Source organism: Oryzias melastigma, linkage group LG24 (genome assembly GCF_002922805.2).
Source record: "Oryzias melastigma strain HK-1 linkage group LG24, ASM292280v2, whole genome shotgun sequence".
NCBI classification, from domain to species: domain Eukaryota; kingdom Metazoa; phylum Chordata; class Actinopteri; order Beloniformes; family Adrianichthyidae; genus Oryzias; species Oryzias melastigma.
Genome location: NC_050535.1, coordinates 11,145,148 through 11,156,422, shown reverse-complemented (window position 1 = coordinate 11,156,422; position 11,275 = coordinate 11,145,148). Strand labels below are relative to the sequence as shown.

Sequence of the window (11,275 nt, the reverse complement as noted above, 5' to 3'; positions counted from 1 at the left end):
ATGAAACGTAAGGTGAAAGTAGAAGTGTCAAAGGCCAAACAAGGGGATAATGATGAGTTTTATGCTAGGTCAAGTAGTAAAGAGGGAGAGACAGACCTGTACAGATTACCAAGAAAGAGAGACCGAGATGGGAAGGACATGCAGCAGGTTAGGGTGATCAAGAATAGGGATGGTAATGTGGTGACATGTGTCAGTGGTTTCATGGAAAGAATATTTGAAAGAGTTGAGAAATGAAGAAAATGAGAGAGAACAAAGAATAGAAGAGGTGACCGTTGTGAAGCAGGAAGTAACAAAAATTGAAGGGGATATTGAAGAGGATGAAGAGTGGAAAGGCTCTTGGTCCTGATGATATACTTGTGGAGGTATGGAATTGTCTAGGAGAGATGGCAGTGGAGTTTTTGATGGTGTCCATTTTTAAGAACACAAGACATATGCAGAGTTGTGGCAACTACAGAGGAATAAAGCTCAATAAAGTAAGGAGGAATACAGTAGTTGAAGCTAGACTCAAAGAAGACATGGCCATTTGTGAGCAGCAGTACAGTTTTGTGTAAAGAAAGACGACTAAATTTGCAATATTTGCTTTGAGGATGTTGATAGAGAAGTACAGAGAAGGTCAGAGAGAGCTCCACTGTGTCTTTGTAGATCTGGAGAAAGCTTATGACAGAGTGCCCAGAGAGGAACTATGGTATTGTATGAGGAAGTCTGGAGTGACAGAGAAGTATGTCCGAGCAGTGCAGGACATGTATGAGGGCTGTAAGACAGTGGTGAGGTGTGCTGTAGGGGTGACAGAGGAGTTCAAGGTGGAGGTGGGATTACATCAGGGATCAGCTCTGAGCCCCTTCCTGTTTGCAATGGTGATGGACAGACTGATGGATGAGGTTAGACAGGAATCACCATGGACTATGATGTTTGCAGATGATATTGTGATTTGTAGTGAAGGCCTTCCTGGTTAAGCTGGAAGCCACCAGGGTGGCTCCAGAGGGACAGCACATGTTAAAGGTTTTGATCTCTACGACATTTCTGGGGTAGATCCTACGCGTATCTGAGAATAGCTCATGCAGTTGGATGATATTAAGAAGACAGTTGCAGAAAAAGGAGCAATAAGCAAACTATTTCTGGGTGGAGAGGAAAAAAAAGCAAATGAGAAATTAGAAGAGCTGGATTAAAAATAAATTATTGAGCAAAGAGGTACAGGAAATGATCCGCATGAAATCGAAGAGGATTTTAGATGCGACAACTGATGAGGAGTTTATTGGGCTGTCATAGAACCACATAGTCATGAAAAAACAACAAGCACACCTTTAAACAGCAAAACTTACCTCCATCCATCCTTCACTCTTATTTAAAAAGAACAGTTTAGACCCAAGAAAATTCACTTTTTTTTCAATATCTAAGCACATAAACACAGAAAAAAACACACAGGAAACAAAAAGGAAAAAATGACACAACGTTTACATTATAAAGCTCATCTGGCAATGATGACTGATCAATAAGAACACTCAGAATTATTAATATACAAAAATCACAGAACTTATTCTAATAAACTTTTAAAAATGAAAATATTTTATGGGATTTTTTTCTTTATTGGTATTAAAGGCATTAAAATAAACAACAACATTTCATTTTAAACATTTAAAGTAGGCAAGCTTGTTTCTTTAAGATGTTGGTAAATTATTTTTTTAACTATGTTTTAAACATTAAAGCCGTTTCATATAAACTCTGTCTTCATTTTGGATCCACAAGTTTATAATAATAAACATATATATTGTTTTGAAATCTATTCCAGATAAGCCAAAGGCTCACCTAAGTCGAAGAGGAGAAACTTTAATCTGTTCTGTGAATTCATCATCTGGTTGGAGTTATTATTTTTACAGAGAAGAGAAAAACAACAAACATTTGAGTCTAGTAAATACTGAATCCCATTTCAATAAAGAAATGAGAGTTTCAAAGAGAGGAGTCTACAGATGTGTAGGAGGTAGAGGAGAACCAGTTGATTTTTACTACACAGAGAGCAGTGATCCAATCATCATTGATGGTGAGTTTTTCTGAGAAACTGTGAGGGTTTTTGTTTTTCATTATGGAAATAATCAGCACAAAAAATTCCAGACCTTTTAGAAGTTCAGACACTATTGTGACAGACATTATTGCCCTTATAAGAAGCCCCCGATTGAAATCGCAGCTGGTTTCAGTGTGGAACCACTAATACAGTAGCAACAAGGAGGTAACATTTTCTTCCTCATTTGTAGGTTTTGGGGCACTCTCGCTTCATCACATAGCACAGAAATATGTTTCATCAGTTCATTAGTGACTTATATTGTCCCTTTCGGTAAGAATGTCAGTGTATGTGATTATTTTCATGTGGCCCTGTGGTGAACTGGTTAAAAGTTCAGGCTGCACCGCACCTTACTCAGTAGCTGGGAAAAGGCTGCAAAAACCCTGTCTCCCCAAACGGAATATTGCACATTTCTGAAACTAAAATGAATTCATATATTTTTTAGTTTATGTTATAAATAACTATCATGTATTCATGCCTTTATTGAGGGAATATGTTTAATGTGTCTTATTTAGGTTAAATAGGTTAACCTAGTACTGGTATTCTTTTCAACAGACAGGCCTGTTGCCAAACTGACAGCAGGAACAACAACTGTGTCAGTAGGAGACAGAGTGACACTGAGCTGCTCTGTGGATGAATCTGCTGGTTGGAAATATGAGTGGTTCAGAAGAACCTCATATTTATCTGAATACAGAATAAATGATGGAGAAAATGGAGAAATCAGAGTCTTACAAGGAGGAATCTACAGCTGCAGAGGATTTAGAGGAGAACCAGCCTTCTACTCTGATAGAAGTGATGAAGTCAACATTCAGATAACCTGTGAGTTAATTAACTTTATTTCAAATATGATTCCTATTCAATCTGTTTGTTGATTTTCTTGTTTTAATATCTTTTGTAAATAGTTTCCAACAAAGTCATTGCGACACAGAAACCCAGCTGGTCTCAGATGTTCAGAGGAGAGACGATCACTCTGACATGTGAGGTTCAGGGAGGAGAAGGAGTTCAGTGGGAGTATGAATGGAGAACTCCTCAGTCACAGACATTCAAGACAAACAATAAAGACTGGACTATCACAGCTTCCATCAGTGGAGAATACAGCTGTAAGAGCAGATCCAGATATGATTCATACTCTTCAACAAACTGGAGTGAAGCTGTCAGGTTACATGTTTTAGGTGAGTCACTTCTCTTCTTTCTTTTTTCCAGCTCAAACATTGAAGCATTTTCTAGCACTAGGAAACACACTCACCGGTCACTTTTTTGGGTATACCTTGCCAGTACTAGGTTGGACCCCCTTTTGTCTTCAGTACTGCCTTAATCCTTGGTGGCATAGATTCAACAAGGAAACACTCCTCAGAGAGTTTGGTCCATATTGACATGATAGCATCACACAGTTGCTGCAGATTTGTTCGCTGTGCATCCAGTATGCCCATCTCAAAGGTGTTCTATTGGGTTGAGATCTGATGACTATGAAGTTTATTTGAGTCCAGTTAACTTGTTGTCATTCAAGAAACCAGTCTGAGATGATTCCAGCATTGTGTAAAAGTGTATTATCCTGCTAGAAGTAGGCTTCAGAGGATGGTACCATGTGGTCATAAAGGGATGGACATAGTCAGCAACAATACTCAGGTAGGCTGTGGCGTTGTAACCATGCTCAATTGGTACTAAGGAGACCAAATTACTACCACGACCAGCCTGAACCATTTTTTCAAGGAAAAGGTTTCATGTTGCTGACACCAAATCTGATGTTTAGACTCATCAGACCAGGCAACTTTGTTTTCCAATCTTCTATTGTCCAGTTTTGGTGAGTCTGTGGCAATTGAAGCCTTGGTTTCCTGTTCTTAGAGGAGTGGCATCCGATGTGGCCCTCTACTGCTGTAGCTCATCTGCCTCGAGTTTTGATGTGTTGAGCATTCAGAGATGCTCTTCTGCAGACTTCGGTTGCAACTAGTTGTTGTTTGAGTTCCTGTTGTCCTTCTATCAGCTGGAACCAGTCTGGTTATTCTCCTAAGGTCTCTGGCAGCAACAAGACATTCATCCTCACAGAAATGCTGCTCGCTGAGTATTTCGTCTTTTTCTGACCATTCTCTGTAATTCCTAGAGGTGGTTGTGGGTGAAAATCCCAGTCAATAAGCCATTTCGGAAATCATCAGACTAGCTTGTATGGCACCAACAACCCTCGTTCAAAATCACTTTTATTCTTCATTCTGATGCCCGGTATGAACTGCAGCAGATTCTCTTGACCATATCTATTCCTAAATGCATTGAGTTTCTGCCATGTGATTAGATCTTTGCTTCAACAAGCAGTTACACAAGTCTGCCTAGTAATGTTGCCAGAGGTTGTGAAAGAAAATACCAATCATTTATATAATAAAGAACAAATTACAGTAAATGTATTAATAATTATCATTCATGAATGTGAAATGTATCTTTTTTGTTATTTATTAATATATTTTGCTTGTTGTTCAGAATGACCGACTTAAATATATATATATATATTTATCTCAACAGCATACAAACCAAAGGCTGAACTGAAGATCACAAAGTCTCCAGTAGGGGACAGAGTGACCCTTAAATGTTCAGTGAAACCTTCATCATCTGGTTGGAGTTTCTTCTGGTTCAGAGAAGAGCAATCCTCCAAACTGCTGACCAAACAAGATGCTGTTTTCCTTTCAAATGGACAAATCAGAGTCTCACAGGAAGGAGTTTACAGATGCAGAGGAGGAAGAGGAGAACCAGTTTATCTCTCAGACTTCAGTGACCCAATCACCATTGGTGGTGAGTTTAATATTGCTAGTTTTTGGAGAGCAAAATCAATAAATATTAAGTGTGCCATGTCTCTTATTTTGAAAATATGTTCAATCGTGGCTCTAAACGGCATCATCCTCAGCTAATTACCAATGCTTTTAACTTACCTCACATAGCTCAAACAACCAAGTCATATTTATCATACGGATATACTGGAACAAATTTGTCAGTTTTCTAAAAAGGCCAAAATGAGCCTTAATAAAATAACAGTTGAATTGAAAGGATATTGGTGTGACACTGTGTGCTTGATAGGAAAAAAGATGTAAAGTAGTTAAAACATATTCGCACAAGTTTTTTTAAACTATCAAACAATTTTTTGTAATTTTTAAAATGGTTTAATTACAGCTTCTAAACAGAGACCAGGGAGGGGTACCATGTAACTAAAGAAACTAACTTAAGTGATGTTAGTCATAATTCCTGATTCAGTACTAACAAAACTGTCAGTGCTGTTACCTAAGGAAATCATTAAAACATTGATTCTAGTTCAACTAATGACCCTTACGGTGTTTCTGTTGGAGTTCCTGCTAAATTAAATGTGTTGCACACTGATAGAGCTGATCTATTACTTGTAAAAGTGTAACACAGAGAATAAATTATCTCAGTAAAAAGTAGCTGTTAATTGAAGTTTAGCATAGAGGCATATTGTTGTTAAAAACAACAGCATTTTTTCTCCAACAGAACCAGAGCCAGAACCCGAACCTGTCCTGAGAGTGTCTCCACGGTGGTTGAGTCCTGGATCCTCAGTGACTCTGAGCTGTCAGGTTGAACATGAGTCTGCAGGATGGAGCTTCTACTGGTATAAAGCTGTTCCTGATCTATCACACAAGTCTGGCTCTTACAGCTATGAGCTGCTGCCTGCTAGCTCCAATGGGACTGCAGACAACTCCTACATCATTCATGGACAGACACACACAGCAGGATATGTGTGCAGAGCTGGAAGAGGAGAGCCACACGTCTACACTCTTTACAGTCAACCTCACTTTGTCTGGTCTGGAGGTCAGACTTCTGATTCTTCATTCATTTCTCTCAATGATTTCTCTTCACATTTCAAATACTGTCACATTCTACTATTTTGGGTCTCTTTGTTCTCCAAATCCAGCTAAAGTGTGCTGATCTTCATCCTGTTTGTGTTCAGATCTTCATCCATCAGCGTCTCTCTCAGTGAGTCCTGACAGAGTCCAACACTTCACCTCTGACTCTGTCTCTCTGACCTGTGAGGGAAACTCTGCTGAGTGGAGAGTTAGCAGCTTTCTGCTTCCTGACTTGCTGTCCTTCTGTTCTGACTGGGGAACAATGAATGGATCAACATGTCATGTTCAGAAGATCCAGTCCAGTAATGCAGTGTTCTGGTGTGAGTCTGGATCAGCATTCAGCAACGCAGTCAACATCACTGGACACAGTGAGTGGAAACATGTTTGGATTCCTGTTTTTAGCTTGACTTTCATCATTGGATTGATTGGAAACACATGCAGAACTTGAAGATGGATTTAGATGATCAACTGTATGTAAACCAGAATGAAGCAGACAATGTCAAACATGTGCTGATGATCTGTGATGAGGATGAATGTGGATGTTTCCAGATGATGATCTGATCCTGCTGAGTCCTGTCCATCCTGTGACTGAGGGACATTCTGTTACTCTTGGCTGCAAGTGGAGGACAGAAAATCTTCTTTCTAAAGTGTTTTTCTATCAGAATGACACATTAATCCAAAGTGAGAGCAGAGTGGAGATGATCATCCCTGCAGTGTCAAAGTCACATGAAGGCTTCTACAAGTGTCAGTCCTCAGGAAAAGAATCTCCACAGAGCTGGTTAGCAGTCAAATGTCAGTGAATGTTTCCAGTTGTTCTCAGCATGAACAATAACAGCAGCATTTACTTCATGAATCTGTTCACTAACTTTGATTCAAATCCATGATGTGTTCCAGCAGCATCCAGACCTGACAGCTCTTCACTTCCTGTTCTGTTCATTGTTGGACCAGTTTGTGTCTTTTTACTGATGATTTTTCCACTGATGTTTTATTTGTACAAAAAGTCAAAAGGTGAGAAATGTTCCTTTAAAATCACATTGATGAATAAATGATTTGTCCTGTTTTACAATGATGCTGATCACTTTATAAACATGGGATGTTATTATTTACAGATTCAAGTTCCATCAGGTTGGTACCGTTTTTTATTTGATTTATGTCTGTGTTTTTATTTAGTTACTGTTTTATTTCATCTCAGCAGGTCTGATGAACAAAATCAGAATAAAGTTCCAGATGAAAATGATGCTGAACACAACACATATGAATCTCTGCTCCATGGTCAGTCTGAAATCTGGCTTTCACAACCACACTTTGTTTTTCTTGAAATATTAATTAAAATAAATTATACAAGTTTGAATTACATTTTCTAATTTTTATTTTGGTCTGGTTTGCATTTGAAGGTGATGTTGCTCTTTATGAGTCACTCGGATGCCTTGAAGACACAGAGAATAATCCAATCTATGCCAGCATAGGTAATCCAGATATGCTTCCCCTGGTTTAAACACTGCATGAAAGTATGAATGGGCATGATTGAGGCCCTGTGACAGACTGGCGACTCGTCCAGGTGTATCTTCCCTTCGGCCATTAGAAGCCGTGTTAGGCTCCAGCACCCCCGTGACCCCAAAAGGGACAAAACAGTGAAAAAGATTAATGAAATCCAAAAATGTGTGGTGGGAAAGTCCTTTGACCTGAAAAAATGGCACAGATGTTAACGACCCCAAGTAAAAATGGAAATATATTTTCTTTCAGATGAATCCTGCATCACATCAACTGAGGTTTAAGAAATCAGGAAGGTCAGCAATTTTTTTTCCATCAGAGCAGATGACTGGGATGAATGCTGGTATTCTGTGGAGCAATTTAAATGTCATATTTTTCAGTATTCTAAGAAAAAAACAATTTAAGATTTGAAGCACAAGCAAATCCAACAGCCTTCAATCACATTGTAATTATTGTCTGGATTCACTTGCATAGAATTTATCACGTTGAAATGAAAGATTTCCAGGAGAAAAAGCTTCAATGAACTTTATTGATGCATTGTTAATGTCTCTGTTAACAGTAAATGCTGAAGAAGAATGAAAAAAAACTGGATTTCCCTGTTTTTTCTCTGAAACTCCAAGAGCGCCACCTGGATTTACACTCCTTTGAACCCTGAAAAACGGACTCCTCCTACTTCTGACTCCTTCTCCAGCTGCTGAACAAGACAAACAAACTGAACAAAACATGTTCACATTTGATTTTATTTCTAAATTGTATTTGAGTCCACAGAAGTGGATTTTGGTTTTTGGTCCCCACTCTGAAATTGGTCCCCATGCCATGACTATATAACCCAACCATTGTCCCCACATTGTCTTAAATATGAACATACACACAGCTGTTTGTAATTTTAGTCTTTTGTCATTTTATTTTATAATATTTATCCAAACTGCAGCCATGTTGCTTTAATAGATAATATAGTTAAGTTTAGAATGATGGTAGATTATTGGTCAACTTGTGATTTCAGGTTCAGATCCTTCTCTGCATTTAACAGTGTGCTTAGGAAAGAAACTACAGGTTTCATTGGTCCTGGAGGTCTGGTCCGCTGCTTGCAAGTGTGAGATATAATCCACATTATTAGTTATAATGCTTGCATGTTACTCACTTAATTTACTCACTTCATTTAATCCAGCCTAATATTTTTTTTTAAAGTACACAGAACATACAATATTTTCAGGTTTTTTGCTCAGTTTTATTTTTTTTTTAACCAGACCTCCTGGCCCACTGAAAGACAGAAGACTGAACATGTATCATATCATCATGGATACATTTTTATGCTTGAGGAAAAAGCAGCACACCTGTTGTTATACTGTGTGATACTGTTTGTCATTCATGATTAATAAACTGCTTATTTTGAGCTTCCTTTAATTGAACTTTTTCCTTAGGACAATGAGGTACTCGTCTTAACAATTTGAGGACTTGTTCATTAGTTTTTATTTTTTTATTTTTTACGTCTGACTTCACGGCAGTTCTAAATGTTGGCGCCACTGCAAATTATAAGCAGAAACCTATTTAGCATTCTGCAATCAGACATATAGACGTGAAGCCTGTATAGAGAATTTTAACTGAGTAAATATGATATATAGTGTAGTTTACTTTTTTTGGCTAGAAAAATCTAGGATGGACAAATAGGAAAAAAGGTTAGTAAACGTTAAAAAAATAAAGGAAAAAATACACATTTAGAGCCCAATCCATTTCTACACAGTGTCGGAAGCAGTATTGGTTTTTTGAGTCTGGTTTGAGTGTGTCGGAAGCGATGACCCCCAAATGCATAAAAATATAAAGAAAAAAAGAAGAAAGGAACTTCTCATGTTAATAGTGTGATTGAAAGTCTTTTCTCCCCTCATTAAAGAACAAACAGCATAAATGTCTCAGCTTCTCTGTGCAAGGGTAATACTGGCCTTTCCTCCTTTGCTCAGCGCAAACAAAATTTAGTAAAATTGTAAAAGGTTGTGACAGCCCTATATTAAAAAAAAAAAGTCTAAAATAGGCAAATTATTTTTGGAACAGTTTAGTGTAGTTTTTTCAAGTGCTGTGCATTGTGTTGAAGGAGAAAAAAATGGCTGCAGACAGCTAGATAAATGCCCTGCAGAGGCACATGGGGGCGCCTGGCTTCTATTGTCAGTGTAGCAGCTTTCACTGACTTTCATGGTCAATGTCCCTTGTACCTGCATGTCAATGGTCAGGGTTTATGCTTGTCCCAGTCTAAGATGAAATGATGAAAAAGGTCAAAATTAAAACTCCTTGGAATTATTAAACTGAGAAGTGTTAGCACGGGGCCTTTTAACAATTATGTTAATGTTTTTTAGTGAATAACATAAAACCTTGCAATTGTAAATTACATGTTATTGTATTAGTGTTAGTAGAATTGTATATATTTTAATACTAAACCTTCATATTCAATCATCTACCTGATTATATGAGGAAGATTTTGTGATTCAGCCATAGTTATCCAAGAAACAGTCATAAAAGATGCTTAATGTGTACAACCCCCCACTTTTTTTTTTTTTATTTCTTTTTTTTACATTTTCTAGGTTATGTGGGAATGCAAAGAGTGTTTGGCAATTGTATTTATAAGGTACAAGCTACTGAAGCACAATAAAATGACACATGGCCATTTTGGCCAGAGACATCCAAATCCATGCTCATACTTTTAATGTCCATGCTCATTTAAACGACTTAAAAGATGATGTAGTGACAAACAGGTTCTGATATAGATTCTGCTGATTTAATTGAAACAGACAAAAATGAGTATCTCAAAAATAAAAATGATGATCAAAATTTTAAATTTAAAAAAAGTTTTAAGTGTAATAAAAAAGTACAACATTCATACATATATTCATCTTCTTGACCGCTTTTTCCCTTTTGGGGTCGAGGGGGTGCCGGAGCCTAACCCGGCTATTGAAGGGCGAAGGCGGGGTTTACCCTGGACAGGTCGCCAGTCTGTCACAGGGCCTCAATCACACACACATCCGCTGTCACAGTCACACCTTGGGGCAAGAAAAAAAAAAATAATAAAAGTACAACAAAGATTTAAAATTAAAATTACTACAGCAATTTTTACTGAACATGGATATATTATTTTTATTTCAAATGCAACAAAATATATATGTTATTGAAAAAAAAATTAGCTAAAAAAAGGATTCACATTTTTTTTAAAGATGCATCAAAAGGCAAAAATGTTCTATTCTTTGTGTTTTTAATATTTTCCGCTGATGTTGTTCATTTCTTCCATCGTTTCTAGCAGTAAAAGCAGTTTCTAAGATCACATATGAAATTTGGAAAAAACAAACAAAAAAACAGCAAAAATACTAAATTAAACCACAAGAAAGGCAAACATTTGGAGCCCAGCATACATGCAGCTGCCCAGAGCAGCACCACCTACAGGTGAGACATTTGTTCCATCACATTGTTGGATGCTGCTGATTCTGATAATCTACAAGAAAACATAAAGTGTTACTTAGCAACTGAAGGTGGACCCTGGTCTTGAAGCAGCAACTACATGAACACATTCAAGTTTCTATCAGGTTTATATTATATTTGATCTTTTTAGAACGATATGTAAACTTACCAGGTGTTGGTCCTTATTGAACTTCAGTATAAATCATCTCATCAACGGAATTTGATGATTTTCCTGTAAATAAAACTAAATCAAATATTGAATATAAACTAAATAAAAAACAGAAAAACAATAAAAATTGGTGTGTTACTTAAATATTGTAAAAAGTTAATTAATTACTTTAAAACATAGTTAACTTTTGCAGTTCCCGTTGGCGCATTGACCTGAGAATCAATACCAAGGTGAAGTATTGATACTAGCATGATGAGATCGATACTTTCATTTACAGAATTCATATTA

At 37.3% G+C, this 11,275-nt stretch overlaps 1 protein-coding gene and 1 long non-coding RNA gene across 2 annotated transcripts in view; both read left to right on the top strand.

Annotated features, from left to right (window-relative positions):
• The window catches only part of LOC112158160, a 29,783-nt gene continuing 18,508 nt past the window's right edge, over positions 1-11,275 (top strand). The window contains exons 1-7 of the mRNA XM_036210661.1: positions 1-172; positions 2,609-2,872; positions 2,956-3,225; positions 4,562-4,828; positions 5,537-5,854; positions 5,994-6,257; positions 6,439-6,681. Of these exons, the coding sequence (XP_036066554.1) occupies positions 1-172; positions 2,609-2,872; positions 2,956-3,225; positions 4,562-4,828; positions 5,537-5,854; positions 5,994-6,257; positions 6,439-6,681 (1,798 nt within the window). The remainder of the gene's footprint in view (positions 173-2,608; positions 2,873-2,955; positions 3,226-4,561; positions 4,829-5,536; positions 5,855-5,993; positions 6,258-6,438; positions 6,682-11,275) is intronic.
• Positions 7,002-9,395, top strand: LOC118598174. The gene is made up of 4 exons (XR_004947291.1): positions 7,002-7,161; positions 7,284-7,355; positions 7,633-7,676; positions 7,940-9,395. It is a non-coding gene; the product is annotated as an uncharacterized LOC118598174 (long non-coding RNA).